The 19332-nt window shown below is 43.2% G+C and overlaps 5 protein-coding genes across 5 annotated transcripts in view; 3 read left to right on the top strand and 2 right to left on the bottom strand.

Moving 5' to 3' along the window:
- Positions 1-1932: 1932 nt before the first annotated feature.
- MELLADRAFT_40958 (uncharacterized protein) lies at positions 1933-4236 on the top strand (the record flags this gene model as incomplete). Its single annotated transcript, XM_007418457.1, has 3 exons — positions 1933-3181; positions 3257-3865; positions 3938-4236. Coding segments are annotated over 3 exons (2157 nt in total), but the record flags the coding sequence as incomplete, so codon positions are not given.
- An 838-nt stretch (positions 4237-5074) lies between these two features.
- On the top strand, positions 5075-6421 carry MELLADRAFT_54244 (uncharacterized protein; the record flags this gene model as incomplete). The annotated part of the gene is made up of 9 exons (XM_007418460.1): positions 5075-5099; positions 5191-5218; positions 5305-5323; positions 5410-5472; positions 5539-5615; positions 5693-5727; positions 5804-5836; positions 5925-6148; positions 6272-6421. The coding sequence occupies 9 exons, from the start codon at positions 5075-5077 to the stop codon at positions 6419-6421; spliced, it is 654 nt and encodes a 217-aa protein (XP_007418522.1).
- A 1758-nt stretch (positions 6422-8179) lies between these two features.
- Positions 8180-9324, top strand: MELLADRAFT_96086 (uncharacterized protein; the record flags this gene model as incomplete). Its single annotated transcript, XM_007418474.1, has 6 exons — positions 8180-8263; positions 8323-8590; positions 8633-8727; positions 8806-8929; positions 9015-9084; positions 9138-9324. The coding sequence occupies 6 exons, from the start codon at positions 8180-8182 to the stop codon at positions 9322-9324; spliced, it is 828 nt and encodes a 275-aa protein (XP_007418536.1).
- Positions 9325-16623: 7299 nt separating this feature from the next.
- MELLADRAFT_69482 (uncharacterized protein) lies at positions 16624-18330 on the bottom strand (the record flags this gene model as incomplete). The annotated part of the gene is made up of 4 exons (XM_007418464.1): positions 16624-16818; positions 16871-17242; positions 17297-17603; positions 18200-18330. 4 exons carry the CDS (start codon positions 18328-18330, stop codon positions 16624-16626), a joined length of 1005 nt encoding a protein of 334 aa, XP_007418526.1.
- A 918-nt stretch (positions 18331-19248) lies between these two features.
- Positions 19249-19332, bottom strand: part of MELLADRAFT_113735 (uncharacterized protein) — a gene marked incomplete at both ends in the record, with an annotated part of 966 nt that continues 882 nt past the window's right edge. Inside the window, one exon of the mRNA XM_007418483.1 lies at positions 19249-19267. Within this exon, the coding sequence (XP_007418545.1) occupies positions 19249-19267 (19 nt within the window). The remainder of the gene's footprint in view (positions 19268-19332) is intronic.

Here is a 19332-nt window from a genome sequence, read left to right as displayed (position 1 = left end):
AATATAGTCAGTCTTGTTTCTCATATTGGGGGCGCGGCGTACAAGACACACCTTTGGCGCGCCTACACCTCAGAGAAATCAATAAAATTGGGATCTGCACACCTTCTTGAAAATCACTACAAATCTCAGGAGTTCTACATCTGATCACCAATATTGGAGTTGTCAACAACAGTAGTAGGACTTTGATGACAATTATTTTTGATCCATCTCACCTTTAAATGCAACAATGCTGTGGTAGATAGCTCTAGAAGGACAAATGTAGAATATCCTTTGACAAAAAAGCAGCATTTCAGCTCTCAGCAAAAAAATCAAACAAAACACACCCAATAAGTCTGTCAACTGAAATTCACTGCTCAGCATGTAAGTCTGACATCACCTCTTTCTGTAGCAATGTTAAGTTTTTCAGCTTCCACTAATCCACCAAGATCCAATACCAGCCTACCTTGCCAGGACTGGCGCGACAGGCCTTTTTTGGAAATCTGGTTGGCGTGACAGAGGAGTTCGCGCCTACATCTTCAGGCCATGTCCGCTCTCTAAGAGTAGGGCTCATATGTACATACCTCAACTTTGGCCTGAGACCAGCAAGAATTGAAGCACTTTTGTTTGAAATCCCTTCTTGAGAGCTCTGAACATTGTGAAACCTTGCAATAAAGTCAGCAGAGCTTCTTCATACTCTTCTACTTCTCCTTGTACTATTTCTAGCTTGTCACCAGTCCTAGGTTGTGAGGAAACTTGGTTCCAATATCAAGTGATCCTGACAGCTAAGACCCAGATTTACAAGAACTCAACAACTTGACGGTGTCACTTCACGTGACCAGTTCGGAAGAGGGGCTTAGTTAAGCTTAGACTACAAGTCTTGCATCTTATACTTAAGCATTGCTCCATTTGCAAAAGAAAGATGTGTCCAAACTCCAGAGCTTACAAATGACAATCGCGACTATCACATAAATATGTCTTTGGTGGCGATGATTTTTCATCCAACCTGAGATTCTGCATGAAGTGGGGGATCATAGTTGTGGAGGAGTTGTACCGAGATGAGACTGAACTTCTGAAGGAAGTGTTGCAGTTGGTTTGATTTATTGAAATTGAGTGAAACAGGACCCTGGAAAGCTCCTGGAGAACAAACCGTCCTGAGGGGGTTTTCGGATACCGGTGTTTTGTGAAGTCATGTCACATGGTACCAGAGATGTGACAGGTGCAAAAGATGCGCCTCAACGAGGGCTATCAGATGGTACACATGTCTGACCCTGAACATGACTGGTGGCTTGGGAAATGTGTGATTTGTAACTTTTGCCCCCCCAGACCGACGAAAATCCATACCGGCTCGGGTCGGGTACTTACATACGGATATCTCGGTGATTACACGTGGTACAAAACTGAAAGTATATGTAATCGAGAGCCCTGATCAAGGCGCTTCTCCTACCACCGAGAAATCCATGTTAACCCACCTCTCCTCGGGGCAAATAGTGAAAGTGTGAGGGCCGGGGCCGGAATGGATCGAGGACGGTTTGTTCTCCAGGAGCTTTCCGGGGTCCTAGTGAAACCACAAGTTGACCGAATTGAAATTTGGATTCGATTTGAAAAATTATACTCAAACTGTAGATTGGCAGCAGAACGAAGCAAGTATACCTCAACTTGGAACCATTCAACATCATGATCTCATTCTCTCGTTCAACAACAAGAACCACAACAACAAGTTCATCATCATTCAGAACATTAAGAACTCAACTTCACCAATCCAATTCATTCAAATCAACACCTTCAAGCTTCAATCTAAATGCTTTCTCATCAAGCTCAAATCAACTTCCTATACCAAGATCTCAACCACTTCATACTCTATCAAAGTCTTTAATCTTTCAACATTCTTCTCCATTAAGTTAGTTTCAATCAAAGCTCTTCATATTCCAAAAGAAAAACGATACTAATACCTGATTTATAGGACTTTCTGATCCTACCCGATACCTTACCAATCTCAATCCATCTCGAACTTTTTCATCAACTCCTTTCTCTTTTCAAGATGTAACGGAACCCGCAGAGCCATCATCAGATCAAGTAGAAGAAAAAACTCCATTCTCTTTAATCGAAAAGCATATTTCACCTCAACTTTATAAAGCTATTGTTCAAAAACCATTTGGATATCATGATATGTCACCCGTTCAATCAGCTTTACTTTCAGATTTACCCACTCTATTACATAATCCATCTGATTTAAATTCAACTACCAAAGATTTATTAGTCAAAGCTAAAACTGGAACTGGAAAAACTTTAGCCTTTCTTATTCCTGCCATCGAATCTCGTTTACGTGATCTTAAAGGAGAAGCCGAAAGGTTTACTACTCAAAACCCAAATAGTTCACAACATGATTTATTTCGACATATGAGAACTTATGAAAATGATACGACTGGAATCGTAATCTTATCACCCACACGTGAATTAGCTACTCAAATAGCTACAGAAGCCATCAAACTTACCTCTCATATTAAAGATTTCGGTGTAAGACTCTTTGTAGGTGGAGCCAGTAAATCATTACAATTACGTGATTGGCAAAACGGACGAAGAGATTTGATTGTAGCTACACCTGGTAGGATTTATGATGTGATCAATTCGAATCGATCAATCTTAAATAATGTAGGTACCACTAAAACATTGATTATGGATGAAGCAGATACATTATTAGAAATGGGATTCAAAGATGAAATAGATCAGATCGTACAACATTTACCACCCAAAGATTTAAGATCGACTTATTTATTTTCGGCAACCATTTCACAAGAGATCTCAAGGATTGCAAAAACAACAATGAAATCCGATCTGAAGATTGTAGATTGTGTACCTAAAGGTGAAAGTAATGTACATGCTCATATACCTCAATTTTATACCGTTTTACCTTCACCAGAACATCAATTACGTCATATTTTCAATATCTTAGCACATGATCAACTTTTAAATCCAACCGGAAAATCAATTATCTTTTTACCTACGACTAAAATGACTCAACTCTTTAGTCAAATCTTAATGTCAATGAGACGTCATTTACCTTGGAATGTCACTGGATTAACTAAGATTTATGAAATGCATGGTGGTCGTTCTCAATCTGAACGTGAACATACTGCTCAAGATTTCAGATCTGGAAAAGGTGGTGGTTATCAAGTTTTAGTCACTTCTGATGTTTCAGCTAGAGGTACTTTCTTGAGCTTTACTCCAATGATTTCATGCGTCACATTTACTAACATGACTATTTTTTCTGCTTTCCTAGGTGTCGATTATCCTGGTGTAACTCGTGTCATTCAAATCGGTGTTCCAACCTCTCGAGACATTTACATCCACAGAGTAGGAAGAACTGGTCGAGCAGGTAAAGCCGGACGAGGTGATCTTGTACTCTTACCATGGGAAATCGGATACGTTTCAACTGCACTCCACAACATTCCACTTCAACCATTACCTGTAAGAACCTTAAATGAAGAAGTCTCAGACCTAGTCAAAAAACTAGACGAAAGTGGTGAAGGACCAACGATTGATCAAACACTTTTCCAAAGAACGCCTCAACGTGGAAACCAAAGAGGTTATAATGCTCGGAATTCGAAACCTCAATCATCATCCACAACACGAAAAGTCCAGATGGAATTACCCATCAAACCTCGAATCGATTCATTAGACCAAAACTTGTCTGAAAACATTATGCCAAGTATGAGTGAAGAATCCATCAAAGATTCATTCGGATCGTTATTAGGTTATTATGTAGGAAAATCATCCGATTTAAGAACCAGTAAAGATACAATTCTAAATGGACTTAAACAATGGGCGACCATGTCGATGAAACTACCAGAAGAACCTTACCTTTCTCATGCATTTTTAGCTAGATTAGGTTTCAATACTCCAGAGAGAGGTCATTCTAGAGGCAATTCTTGGGGTGGTAGAGGTAATGGTGCTCGAAGAGAAACTGGATTCAGATCTGGTGGCGGCGGTGGTGGTTATCAAAGCCAAGGTGGTGGATATGGTGGTAGATCTGGAGGAGGTGGGGGTGGGTATGGGAATCGAGTAAGTGAGAGTGGTGGTTACGGTCATCGATCAAGTGAGAACGATGGATATTCTAGAAACCGTACAGCTACTTATGATCGTAGAGACAGAGGATCAAGTTATGGTGGTAATACTCGAGAAAGAAGTTCAGGATCATTTGGTAGATTCAGTGGTGGTGGTGGTGGTAGTAGTAGCGGTAGTAGTGGGGAAAATTATTGAAGATCAAATTTGATAACTGAATAAAGGAAATCAGAAAAAAAGGAACATACATGAATGTTGTATTTATGGATCTGTTTTTTTTTAAAAAAAATGAATGTTTTTCTTATGATTTGAAAGTCTTTGTTTCAAAGTAAATATATCTTTTTTTAGGTTTTTTTGGGGATACATACATATATATAGATAGATTTTGGTTTAATGATCAGTTTTGTTTTTTTATAAAAAAAATCCCTATTCTGTTTAGATATGAATGCTATCAAAAAATTTCTTTTTTGAGAGATCTTGAGAAAGAGAGAGAGTTTGATGTGCATTGTTTGAACCAACCTTTGATCCATCAAAGTCTTGTCATGAATTGTTTTTTCATGATTGGTCCTAACACTTCTCTATGAGTGATCATCATAAAAGGTAGGTCTCACTTTCTGATCCAGCTGATACTTGACCCAACATCAAACTTTGACTCTATAAATTTGTCCAATTTTTCTCGTGTCTTCATTTGTTGGAGATCAAAGTGAATGAGACATCCTTTGAAGTTTTCTTTCTGTCAAGAAAGAAATTGACTGATCAAAATGTTGAAGAGTACTTTCACCCAATGTGATGATTTGATTGAGAAAGATATCCATCACATCTCAGCTTGCCAATGCCACTCGATATCACATTCACAGCATTTCTCTTGAAACTCGGGTAAATATCAGCGGTATCAGTATCCCCATCGGTATGTCCCGCACATCGGCCAAAAGTCACTCCCAACTCGGGCCGGGTCTAGCCAACACATCTCATGATGAAGGGTGCATACATCCCATTCAGCATCGGAACAAACCTTCTCACCTCGACAGCATCATCGATGGTTTTATTCTTCACCTCAAATGGTCAGCTCATACATTTCAAACTCATCTGATCAATCCATAATATTAATGAGTTCCATCATCCTTGATCTTAATCCCATGTATTCAAGGTTAGTTGTCGATCCTACGAACCCCGTGACATTGTAAGCCTATTTGGAATTTTCAACGTATCCTTTCAATCTATAAACTGACTATCTTTGTGTTTCCTCCGAATTTTCATCAATAAAAGGTACATGGGTAAAGATAAAGTGAGACGATTTACTCATTAGGAAAAGATCTCACTAGATGAATATCTCGGGTTCTTCTAATTTGGATTCTGAATGTATATTGATAGCATGAAAACGAATACTTGATCAAACACGCTTGGCCAGAAGATGTATGGTTTCACGTTGACAAAGTGAGAATTTAAGATATAAATCATCTTGCTCAGAAAATGGACATTGATCATCGGTTTCGATACCAGCTCTCGTCTGCCCATGTTTATATTCGTTTACCTAACACGATGTCAGACATGAACGCCATTCCTGAGGCTTTATTACAGTTGAGCTTTCTTGGAATATCTTTCTTGCACATGATAAAAAAAAGAACTGAAAAGGATTCATGTATGTAAATCATAGGGATTGCGCTCAGTTGGTAAAAGCCAACTCAATAGGTTAGAATCTTCCTGACTCATTAGACCGTTTATTTTGGTACTGACTCTCTAATCACTTTCTATCACCGTCTTACAGAGGGAAACAAGAGGGATAACCTGACCATAATCTGTTTGTCTGTAATCCAACTTCATCTCCACACCAACCCAAAAGTCATGCATAAAGTTGAAATCTTCTGGTTATTCTTTTTGGAATCCAGTCACACCTGCTTCGAATTTGAAGAAAACAGGTGATATGGCTATTGGTCAAGTTAGTTTCCATTCTGATAAATTAGTTAAACGGGTTCATATAGCTACCCGTCTTAATCCTATTGTGAATCGATTAAATAAGACAAAGGTAGAAAGGGTAGTAGATTTTGAAGTTGAAAATCTTGAACGTCAAAAAGCTTTGAGTCAAAAAAAGAAAGAAATCGCGATTGAAAAGGTTTGTGAATACATTCATATATGACTTAGCTTTGAAATTGACTTTTGTCTATCTTCACTTATACTGATATATTGTTCTTTTTACGTGCGTACGCTTTGGGTATTCCTAAAATTGGTCAAATAGGCAAAGGCTGATTTACAACTTCAGGCTCAACGTAAGGCTGAGCGAGAAGCAAGATCTTATGAAGCACTTCTTAATAGAATAGAATCACAAGAACATCAAGATAAAGGAGAAAAAGTAGAAGGTTTTGATAGTGATGAAGATTTCATGTAGAGAAGTTTCATTCAGATGTGCTTCTATGCTAACTTTCAAATCTGAGGATTTTGATTGTAAGCTGCCTTCACTTGAACAGGTTCTTTGGAAAATTTGCAATGAATGTTTTAGATATTGCATGTTGTGTCTCAATGATTTCATTATGTAGCTTCGATACTACCTTTTGATAAGTTCTGATGGAAATTCAAAGTGAACGGAATGGCAGAAGAGAGACACGATGGGGATTTTTGAACTCATTGGCAATCTCATTTGAAAATATAGTTTACGGCAAGGGTATATACAGTATATGGCCGAGTTGGTTTGCCCAACGTAAAATGAAGGCCAACAAGACAGATAAGAAGTTATGATTCATGAAATCATTGCAACAGATTGATGACCAAAATCTTGAACAATCCTCTTCTTATGATATTCTTGAGATGATACAAAATGCCCAAGCATTGATTTTTCTTCTGTGATCTAATGATCCACCATCTGGCACTGCTCACATACTAAAAACTTACTCATAGGTGATATGGTAGCAGGAGTATCAAACAAATAAAAGAAAATTGGATCGAAATGAAAAAAAACGGCCGCAGGATTTGAAATTTTGTTGTCACCGAAACCTAAACCCTTTTGATCTCACTCACTCCAGAGATACATTGTCCATTTTTTCTACATTTTGCTGAATCCATCGCTTCCGGTCATGTTAACGGCGACACAGTCGCCGTCGACACCGAAAATCCGTGGCATCAACAGACGGGGCTCGGCTATGCAGAGACCGTTGACAGTTCCATCTTGGCTTCCGCACACATTTTATTCGCTGAGGGTTCCATTCCTCATCATTGTCAATATCTGGGTGCTCAGCGAGACAGCGCTCAGCTCATTGTAAAGATTCGTTGTCACTCTCCGCTTGGGTCTCCGCAACCCAGTTTCGTTCGCTTGGAGATGTGACCTACATCATTGTCATCATTGAACATTCGACCGTTGGCGTGGCATGAGTTACACAAGCTCGACATCTTTTGAATCTGCCGACAGTCACGCGACTTCATTCAGGGTTGAGACCTTACCTCAACAGAGACACAAGCTACTGCTTAGTACTTACCAAGCGCCCATCCAAACCAGTCAGCGAAGTACGATCCCACGAGCTTGACCTGCTTTTGCATCTCTAGGCATGATTCAACTGAAACAGGCCGAGCATCGAACCTTGGTTAGGGACTTGACCAGGCAACGCGCTTTCACCGACTATGAGTCCAGACTAGCTCGCGATGTAGATCAGCCCTATCATCACGGACAGCCAGTAGCATCGAACCTTGGTTAGGGACTCGACCAGGCGACGTGCTTTCACCGACTATGAGTCCAGACTAGCTCGCGATGTAGATCAGCCCCATCATCACGGACAGCCAGTAGCATCGAACCTTGGTTAGGGACTCGACCAGGCGACGCGCTTTCACCGACTATGAGTCCAGACTAGCTCGCGATGTAGATCAGCTCTATCATCACGGACAGCCAGTCACGAGAAGGAACAGTATGATAACTTCTTGGCTGATTCGACGCATGAACCATGGAGGGCTGAAAACACGAATCAGGAGTCGTCATGCTCAACGTATATAAACTGCGTTGATCACATCCTTAAAATGTCACTATCTTCCAATACTAGATTCATTGATTGAATCACTTTCGCCTTATTATCTCATTTTCGCCTCACTATATCAATTGTGCAACTCGATTTATTGACTAAATCACCCACCGTCACCTTTCTCACCCAACGCAAGATCCAAGATGTCGAAAACTGCCACCAAGACCGGAACTCCAACCCCATCCCACACTGTTAGAGTAAGCTTCATGGGCGAAGCTGGAACTGAGGTCAGCGTAATTAACCTTGCCTCATGTTGGAAATCGCGTTGACACATTCTTTCCGACAGGCCTTTGCCAGGCTCAATGGAGCGAAAGGTTTCATTTCTCATCATGCATCCATTGCAACAACTGGAATGAATGGCGGAACTCCGTTCAAAAACCCCATACAACTGTCCTCTTACGGATCACAAGCTGACACACTCATACCTCGAAATGTCTACGCGATGAATTGCAAGCTCATTGGCACTAACAACAACACCGACGATCAACTTCACTTCGAAAACATCAATCGTATCAACCTTGGCAGCGTCAACCGCTTTGGCGAGTTCTTTGTCGGTGAGCTCATTGACAAGATAACCATGATCGCACTTGGCATAGTTTATTCCCGCGATTTGATTCAAGATCCGGCTCATGGGGGCAAGAGTACAGTAGTCATAACTCTCAAACACACTGATTATGATCCGTTGGTCAGTGTTGGTCGATTTTGCTGTCAAAGTTCTATCTGACTATTCTCATTCTCAGACTCGCGGTCACGTCACCTTCTTCACAAGGCACTTTATTCCCCCAGCGCGCAATATGGAGAAGGCGCAAAACATATGTCAACTTGGTCGAGAACTGCAATTGACGGGTCAGATCAAAGATTACAACACGGAACTTTTCATGTGGGAAAACGAAGTTAGTATACACAGTCTCCTTCACCAACCGTACACTGACGATCTCTTTTGCCAGGTCACTGCGATTAGTGTATGCTATGGCGAAGTCCAATTAGCAACTCCTTCTCCTGCTCGCGGTCCTGGGGGTCCTTCAGGTGGCCGTGTCCCATTGTCACTGTGCGTAATGTTCTTCGTTTTGATATGACACCACGCTCATCATTTCTTTCCAGTGGTCGAACTGTGCGACCCGTAGCCAGCACGTCATCAGCTGTTCCCTCCGTCACCAGTGAAATACAAGTAATCCCCGAAACCGAAGTTGAACCCGAACCCAACGAGGAGGAAGAAGAAGCAGAAGCCGACTCTCCGCTCGCCGACATGACCAACAACGTCTATGGCAAACGGCCACGTCGTCACTGAAGGGGTTAGGTCCTCTACATTACGACGTTTAGTCACTTTTCAAGATGGTCCTGATTTGCATTATGCCATCATATGGATACTGTTGCGTTACTCACTTTATTGTATCATAGCTGTATATTCTGTCTATATCCAAATCTTCACCTCTCTGTTATCAACATGTTAATCATTTCTTCCTATCATGCATATTCACAACACTCTTTCGTTTTATCATCATTGTTTTACCACTGCGTACATAGTGATAGCGTAGCTACAATTCGGTGCTTATGAAGAAATTGTTTGTTGACCCTCATTTCCTTCACGGAGCCTATGAACCTCATGCCACTGGCCTACCCATTACGAACCTACTATGGTCGCTGCCGTCTTTTCAAGTCATGGCGTAGACTCTTTGAATAGGTTCGCGAGTTCTCTATGTAATGGGCAACGTCCGCCTCACGGGAACATCAAATTCATGGGCAGCTAAGAGCGTTCAACGTTGCCTGACATTGGCGATTCAGCCCACGACACCTGGAATTCAACGAGTACTCTGTGTAATGCACAACGTCCGCCCCACTGGCAAATCACTATCACGAACAGCCCAGGGCGTTCATCATCCTCATGACATCTGCGACCTGGATCAGAACACCTGGGCTCCAACAGATTGAAAGACTCTAATCGTTTGCACGCCCCTAGGATCCTGTTCCGCAGTCTCGCAAACTTGCTTATTTACTACCGCGAAACAGAGTCAGCCCCAAATAGCGGCATGAGTCGTTCCCGAAATCATGACGATGCGGTGGTCAATGATTTCGACCAGCGCCTTTTTACGCCCGCAGTGACCAAATCCGTAGTTCCGTTATCCAGTCCCCGTCGTCAATGCATGGCACTTATGTAGCCGAAAAAGAGTGCCACGCCTAATCAGCTATCGTCGCTCAATCCTTTGTAGCTATCTGTAAATGGTCCTGCACCAGTTCCTGTAAGGTTCGGAAGAACCTTCACTAGATACTTCGAGAGCGGGACGCTGTGAGGCACAGCGGAAGGGTTTTCTAGAACCCAAGAGACCTGATTTTTATATTACTAATCCAAAACGAGAACACGTCTGGTTCCGAAGGATAGAGGGCGATAATCAGTCCCGATATCTCTAAGGAACCCACAACAATAAAGAGAAAGAAAGATAGAAAATGAGTTAAATGACTATACCTGGTTCCGAAGGATAGAGGGCGATAATCAGTCCCGATATCTCTAAGGAACCATTTGGTAAGATTCGAAAGGAAAACAATTATATATAGTATGTATGAATTAGGTCTTAAGTCTTAATATCTAAGTGTGCGCTTGCGCGTAAGTGTAATGACCACAGGTCTTACAGTCTCCCCTCCTATAAAAGGAAAAAAGCATGCCCAGCAGGTTTGTTGAAAGGAAACCGAAAAGAAAAAAAAATATTGAAGTTTGAAAGAACAGAAGAAAAAAAAAAGAAACAAAGAAAGCAACTATGTAAATGTAAGGTGAAATTAAAGCAGCTAAAAGTCAAATAAATAATAAATAAAAAAAACAGAAAGAAAAGAAAAGCAAAAAACAGAAAAGAAAAATTTGAGAGTGAGTGTTGAGGTCAAAATCTTGAGTTTGATGCTTGTCGCCAAAGTTTTTGTCCCCGGCCACCGACATCTAAGGGGAGAATGACGAAGTTGTTGTGCTCACAGAGTGGCCTAGGTCTTGCTTTTTGACATTTACGTAGTATACTACGGCGGTGCATACAGAGGAGAGGAACTTACTTCCACACTCCTTCACTCGGCGCCTCGACCTCTTCCACGTCCCGTTCCACATACGGCTTGACTTTTGAAATATGAAAAACATTGTGTCGACGATCCCCGTCTGGGAGCTCTAATTCAACATTTTGACCATGATTTGACGAGTTGATAACTTTGTACGGTCCTTCAAAACGTTCCTTGAGCTTGTTGAATCCTCCTTGATGCCGCCCTCGCCAGTCGGCGTTGTCCAGAAGCACCCAGGACTCCGGTAGCAGAGTATCAGCCGTTCGACAACGTTTGTTGTGTTGCAATGCCTGATGAACCCGACTGTACCAAAGCGCATCGCGTGCCGATGACCACGCGTCAAGTCGTGCGTTGTACCACTTGCTCAAGGGCGCAGGATCCGTCTCATCCGCTTCTTGTACTGAGAGAAACCGTTGTGGCCGGCCAAAGATGAGTTCAAACGGTGATTTGCCCGTGGAAATATTGATCGCGCCATTGATGGCGTACTCCACTGCCGCTAGAGATTCGAGCCATTTACCTTGCCTCTTCGACGCAAAAGTTCGAAGGATCTGACCTATTGTGCGGTTTGTTCGTTCACTTCTCCCATCAGCCTGAGGGTGAAAGGCTGTTGTCATGTGGAAACTCGTGCCGCAACGACGCATCAGTGCTTTCCAAAATGCTGATGTCCAGGTTTTATCTCGGTCGCTGATAATTGAGGCTGGCGCACCGAAGGCCCCAATCCATCCAGAGAAGAATCTTGAAGCTGTCTTTTCTGCATTGTCCGTCTGACCACAAGGAATTATCTTCGTGAATCCAGTTAGCCTGCACGTACAAGTCAAAATCATGTCGTAGTTGTTAACCTTCGGAAGAGGTCCAACAAAGTCGATAGCAAGACATTCGAGAGGTAGTTGAGGAATTGAAGGCGTCAGCATCTTTCCAACTGGAGCTTGAGTGGAGGTTTTTGTCCGCTGACAAACGTTGCATGATCTGACAAACAACTGCACGTCTTTTGCCATTCGTGGCCAGAAGAAGTCCTTCGAAGATCACCAATGGTCTTCAAATATCCTAGAGGTCCTATCCGAGATGCGTTCTCATCTATCAGATCTTCTCTCAGATTGGTGACTGAAGGGACATATAACCTGTTTTCAATGTACAGCATTCCATCTACCTCTACACAATCCTCTCTTAGAGGAAGAACCGCAACCACTGTGCTGTTTAAAGAATCGCCGTCGTAACCCTCCAGAATGCGTTTACGTACTTGTGGCAATAACATCGGACCTGCTTCAATCAAGGCTGCTACGCAATCCACCCCTTCATCATCAATCTCTTTTCTCGACAACGCGTCAGCTACACTATTTTCTTCACCTTTAATGTATTTGAAATCTATATCAAAATCTGCCAAAGTCTCGATCCACCTAGCTTGTCTTCTACTCAAGGTCCGTTGTTTGAGAAGATAGGTTAAAGAATGGTGATCCGACATGATGTTGATCTTCATTCCTAGTAAGAGCATCCTCCATTTATGCAAAGCATGCATCACCGCCAAAAGTTCTTGCTCGTGTACCGGGTAATTCTTCTCCGCCGGTGTCATTTGCCTCGACTCATACGCAACTGGTGAAGCTATCTTCCACTCCTTCCCTTGAAAAAGCGCGGCTCCCAACCCTGATCCACTCGCATCCGTAAAGAGCCAAACCGGGTCGTCTGATTCAAAATCAATGTTCTTCAAATGAGGTAATGACGTCATCAGTCGCTTAATATTATTAAAAGCATCCTCTTCTTCCTTACCCCACCTGAATTTAGTTGGGTCAAGCTTCGTGCTGGTGAGAGGTGTTAATTTATTGACGTATTTTTCTAAACCCCAGATGAATTTCTTCATCCACTGCACCGTGCCTAAGAACTTCTTGATACCCTTTGCTGACTTTGGTCTCTTCCAATTCAACACCTGCTCCACTTTCTCATCATCCACTCTAATGCCTTCCTCTGAAATCCAATGACCTAAAAATTTAATTTCTCTCCTGAATAATTTAGTCTTCTTTTTACTACAATATAAATTGGCTTCCCTCAACCGCTGTAAAACCAATTTTGTATGTCTCTCATGCTCTTCTAATGTCTTTGAAAATACTACAATATCATCTAGATACACTACACAGATGGTATTCAATAACTCCCCTAAAGCTTCTTCCAGTCTGCCTTGATGCGTACTTGGTGCGTTAGTCAGTCCCATCGGCATAACGCACCACTCGTAGAGTCCCCAAGGAGTATGGACTGCGGTTAATGGTATATCTGCTTCTCTCATCCGTGTTTGAAAAAAAGCGTTTGTAAGATCAATAATGGAAAAAATCTTTCCTGTTCCTACAAGTCTGACCAACGTGTCCACATTAGGTAATGGCGCACGGTCCCTCACGGTCATGCTGTTCAAGACGCGGTAATCGCATACCCATCTTGGAAGTTTGGTAGGGTCCTTCTTCGGAATAATGAGGCTCGGCGAGGCGTACTGACTAGTTGATCTTCGGATCCTTCCTGCAGCTAAGTGTTGATCAACCAATTTGCCCCACGCGTTCATGTGTTTCGGAGGATAATTGTAAGCCTTCTCTTTGATAACGGCGTCAGGATCCTTCAACACAATCTTGTGACGTATCTTCGAGCTCTCATTTTGTAACTTTTTCGGAAAGGAACTGTCCACAAACAGGCCTTCTTCTTCAGCTTCATCTGATACCGCCGGGATATCCACCGGGAATAGATCCTCAAATTCTTCAAGCATCCTCAATTCATATTTCTCATCATCACTTTTGAATAACTGACTCTCTTTCTTGCTGACTTCTTTCTCCCATGAGGACTCACATTCCTTTTCAGGTTCATTGATACGAGGCACAGATAACTTTTGAATTTTCTCATTCCACTCTTCTAATAACCGATAATCATAAATTTTAACACCAGATTTCTCGCACACAATAGCTCTTTGATGAATAGAAACTGAGATTTGAAAAAGATTAAAAAAAGGAGTTCCAAGGATCATGTCGAAGTCACCTCCCACCTCTCCCAGCTTACAAAGTGTCCTGTTGAATATTTTTTGTGACGTTGGTTCAACAAGGTCAATAGAAGTGAAGTGAGTAAGTACTGGTGGTGGTGAATCAGTGTCGACCGCTAGGCTGAGCTGCAACGGCTTGACAAGTTTACGCCTTTGAAGTTTAAGCCGCTCTGCCGCCCGTTCTGTTAGAAGATTGATTTCGGCCCCAGGATCAGCAAGGGCTTGTATCTTCTCGCCTTTGTGGATAAATTCAATGATGACACGCGGTGGTTTAGTAGGAGGTACGCACCCTTCGGCCTCGGCTAGCTCGAGCTCCTCATCCAATGCTTGGAGTGCCGCCACAGCGACATCGTCCATGTCTGGAAATTCGGTTGCCGCCGCCACCTTAGCATAGGACGGCGCTGGACGACCCGCTGGTGGTTGAGTTGCTCGGCCCGCTTGACTTCGGCTAGCTGGTGGCGAAGATTTGGCTCGAGGAGGAACGTAGTTGGCTGGTTTGGGGGGTGCGACGTAACCGGGAGGGAATACCACCTTTTCTCTGACATAAGGACCCTTACAAGCCCGATACTCGCTACCACAAAACCCCTTGCAAAAGTGGCATTGGCCAATCGAATCACGGTATGAGTGAATCTTCCAGGTGAATTCCTCGTCGCTCAATCGACCCGTCGCATTAGTCGTAGCAACACGTGAACGACCGTACGAGCTAGAAGAGTTGTATGATGTCGATGAGGCGACAGGTACCCTTGATTTCTTGACTATCGCATGAGATGCTACCAGGGAAGCATAAAGAGTTTCACATTGATTCTCGAACGTGTGGTAGACGAAATCTTTGGTAAACTTCGAGAAACCCCATAATTTAACGGCTGTCTTCAGTTCTTCCACCATACCATATTCGACAAATGTTGCTAGCTGATAGTCATTCAATCTGATGTCATGAAAGTTAATCAAAATCTGAATGCCGCGGGCTCTGGTGCTATAAGAGATGAAGTCTTCGTATTGCGACATCTTCAGGTGTTGTGCTTGTTCGTACAAACGATCCTTCCAGTCGACAGGCAAACAAGAGCTGAAAAGGCTGTTAAGGAAATCTTTCCAAGTCCCTTTTATAAAGGTGTCGAAGCCACCTTCATAGAAGGCATGGGCGTTCGGCTCTTCTAGAAAGTTGCCCACTAGCGTGATGCGATCCGAGTCTGACGTCACACCTTTAGTGCGGAAGAAGGTTCGCAAGGATGAGTACCAAAGCAGGAACGGCTCTGCTACTCGATAGGGACCCTTATAGACCGGGCCGTCCGATGTTCGGAATTTTGTTAGGTCTATCCCACTCGCTGGCTTGATGTCTGCTGAAGTGGACGTGCTAGAAGGTATGTCTTTAGATTCGACCATCTTCATCATGAAGTCTTCGAATTTCTCCATACGGCGGTTACTGGCAAGTTGTGAATCAATGATTGCCTTCATGAGGTCTGAGTTCGAATTACCCGGCACAGTCGTTTGATCGGTCATCGTCGGAAATGGCTTAGGTGAAGATTGATCACGAGTAGGGGAAGAAGGTATGGACGATAAAGGTGACTCGTCGGAAGATTCTGGCAGTGGGGGTAAGGCAGTTGTATCCGTACGAAGACGGTTTGGCGTCGCAGGTGGCACGTGGTCTGTTCGATTACGAGTGGGTGTAGCTGGCGGTAAAACTTGAGAAGCGGCTAGTCTGGCGATGGCTGGGTCTGGCCGAGAGATACGCTGCAAGCGTCGGTTCTCTCGTATGATTGCTTCCGGGTCTGGCAGAGGAGCTGGCGGAACTGTAGAATTGGTGGGGGGTGCTTGACGTCGTGTAGGCATACACGACGATCAAGTGTGGGGGTTGTACGAATGCGGAGTAGTGGTGATTAAAGTTGACAAGGTTATTCGGAATCAATAGAATCGAAGTCGCCCATTCAGTACGTTTTTTCAAGTATCGATTTGATTGAATTAAGTTTGATAAAAAAAATATTCTCAGATTTTTTTTTTTTTGGTTTGAGAAAAAAAAAGTGTAAGGTTCGGAAGAACCTTCACTAGATACTTCGAGAGCGGGACGCTGTGAGGCACAGCGGAAGGGTTTTCTAGAACCCAAGAGACCTGATTTTTATATTACTAATCCAAAACGAGAACACGTCTGGTTCCGAAGGATAGAGGGCGATAATCAGTCCCGATATCTCTAAGGAACCAACAACAATAAAGAGAAAGAAAGATAGAAAATGAGTTAAATGACTATACCTGGTTCCGAAGGATAGAGGGCGATAATCAGTCCCGATATCTCTAAGGAACCATTTGGTAAGATTCGAAAGGAAAACAATTATATATAGTATGTATGAATTAGGTCTTAAGTCTTAATATCTAAGTGTGCGCTTGCGCGTAAGTGTAATGACCACAGGTCTTACACTGAACTGGCTAGATTACTGTTGTCCATCGACACCGCGTCGGCTCAATGTAACATAGGAAGATCAGTGTACCGGATCTGCACAGAGTCTCTTTCAAAAACTTAGATCACTATTGCCGCAGCGTTTGTAACCTGTCAACCAGAAGCCATTAGCAATTATTGTCATTGTGACGAACATCACAATCACTTACGCGAATAGAAAATGTTGAAGTTGTATCATTGAATCCAACGACGTTGCCCTCAATGTGAACTACATTACCGGTCGCAAAGGTTTCTGTTCCAAGGCGGAGCAGCGTCCATATGTTCACCACGTATTCCGTGGTAAATTCCTGAAATTGTAACATCTGCAAACACCGTTCTCAGTCATTGTCACATAAGTCAGAGATTCCGACGTACTGACGGGTCCCAATTTCGGTGTAGCACGGTAAATACCCATGTCTCCCTGTCATGGTCATCTGGGTGTTCAATCACACGCTCAATCACTCTGCCATGCCCAGCGGTGGTGGTTCGATTCGCCAGTGAGCGACGAGTAAGAGAAAGTGGCCCCAGACAAATGGTTGATCCGGTCTCCGGAAAGAGAGAGACAATGTTGTTAGAGTTTTCACCGAGGACTGAGGCCTCAATTCTGTATGCGTAATTCGAAGCGAGGGTGGAGCAGGGCGCAGCTGAGGCTACAATAATTGGAATGTTGGCAATCCGAACGTTCCGGCTGTATAGATACGATGACCAACGCTGGTGCGTGACACAACTATTTTGTGGGGATGCAAGCTGACAAGAGAAGTTAGCCAAGTTCAGATGATGCCAATAGCGGACTCCACTTACTGCCGCTCCTAATGTTATGACGGTGTGGAATCGAAGTGGAAATACACGACGCGCCTCAAGATTTTCGCTCTCGCCAGCCATGCTCACTTTCAGACTGCTCTCCGATGCTAAAATCAATGACTTTCGTGGGCCGGTTGTTGTTGTATAAGTAGCACCGAAAAATGTTGCCGACACGATGCAACAGTTGACAATGGAATACTCCGGACTAGATTTATTATGAATGCTCTTGAGTTTATAAGCCAAAAACGAACGTTGTTCAATGGGCTTGCGCGTTGATGATTCCGACGATCTCAATGCGCACCGGTCGCTTGGTTGATTTCATCACCACACTCGTTGTCCTGAACAGTGCGAAGTAACCTATTCAGGTCCAGCGCGTCGCCATCCACTGTGATAAAGCTAGACTGGGCCCGTTCGGCGAACATCTAATGAGTCTGCGCCAAACCCTGAGCTCCATGATTAATCCGGATGGCAAGTGTTGGAGGGGTATGTCAATGAGCAAAATCAATTAGAGCGACGATGAACACTTGCACGGACGTAAAAATGCACAGTTGCAATCTATGCATAAAGGCAATAATGTCACCAACACATTCTGCCCGTTGTATCCGCCAATTCCATCAAACTCAATCTCTTCAGACATTTTCAACATCAAAATTGTAAGTCCTCTCTAATAGCGTACTATTCGTGGTAACTGATTTCGGATTACAATGTGGCTCAAGGTCAATGGACAATCCACAGATCGTAATCGTCACCATCGCTGGAAGCGCTCCTCTGCTCTGTATCACTGCCGTCGAATATCAGCAACGAGGTCGGCCGCATGTCCATTTCATTCCATTATATCGCCATCAAGCATCGATTTTGGTCAGTGTTAACGACATACACTCTAACCTGCAGCATGCTACTCACATCGTATTCTTTTTTATTAGTCGCAGCTCAATGTCAACACCAACGAGGATCCTCAACGCAGCCAGAATGTCGACGTAGCTGAGATTCATCTGACTGACATGAGTGTCACGAATGCTTAAATCACGGTCCATTGATCTCTTTAACATCAACGTGTCAATGAATGTGCGATAATCAGCGTTGTTTTTTTTACACTTTCATAAATCTTAATATATAACGACTACACCGACAACACAATCACAATATTCAGTTTGGCAGGAGATCAATTGCTGAAATACAGTCGAACGAGGTCTCGAGTCTCATCATCATGCCAGAGGCATTTGCGTTGCGGTATTTGCCTTGGTAAACAGAAGATTCAGTATTGATACATTGAGACCAGAAAGCATAGCGAAACGATTAAACACACATTCAGTAACCAAGTGTTGTCGCTTTTGTAATATCCTTGGACGTTGCCTTTGAAGTGTAGTACGTTGCCAACGATCAATGAGTCGCTGTCCGCAGCATTTGCGTCGGTTTGCGAATATTGATATCTGGCTACAAACTCAACGTAGCAGAGATCCTAATATTCGAACGCCTCAATACCAATATTTAGTCGCCAACTCTACCATATGAGAAAAAGAGTGATGCACAAACCGCAGGGTCCCAATCGCGGTGGGCTACCTTCACGACGATGTCGCCGACACTCGGTCGGTCGAGTCTTTCTATGACTCTGCCCTGACCACGAATGTGGAGATCATTGGACAGAGCCCCGTGACACGGGTAGAGCATAGCACTTGGTGCATTAGCATAGTAGTCGGGATAGAGGACTGGGGGATAGCCACGGTGACTGGTGATGAGATTTCCGCTGATCGTGTAGGAGACTCCAGTGGTTATAGCTCGGGTGTACATGCTGTCAGCCACTAACACTACAAAAAATGTCATCTTTTCCCATGGGATCAGAAAACCCAAGGTAACATAGAAAACTGAGACTATAGTTTTCTAATCTCATGTGCGGATATTTTTATTCTGCCTGTTTGAAACCATATTCAGGTTATACTGTACTACATAGGAGGTCAACCCATGTAGAGTAATCTACATTCACAACAAAATTTGAGGGTCCGTCTTCAGGCTTTCATTCTTAGAAGTCAGATAATCCT

The sequence above is a fragment of the Melampsora larici-populina genome (assembly GCF_000204055.1).
Source record: "Melampsora larici-populina 98AG31 unplaced genomic scaffold MELLAscaffold_93, whole genome shotgun sequence".
Lineage (NCBI taxonomy): Eukaryota > Fungi > Basidiomycota > Pucciniomycetes > Pucciniales > Melampsoraceae > Melampsora > Melampsora laricis-populina.
The sequence above is the reverse complement of the archived record's forward strand: the minus strand, read 5'-3'. Positions and strand labels throughout refer to the sequence as shown.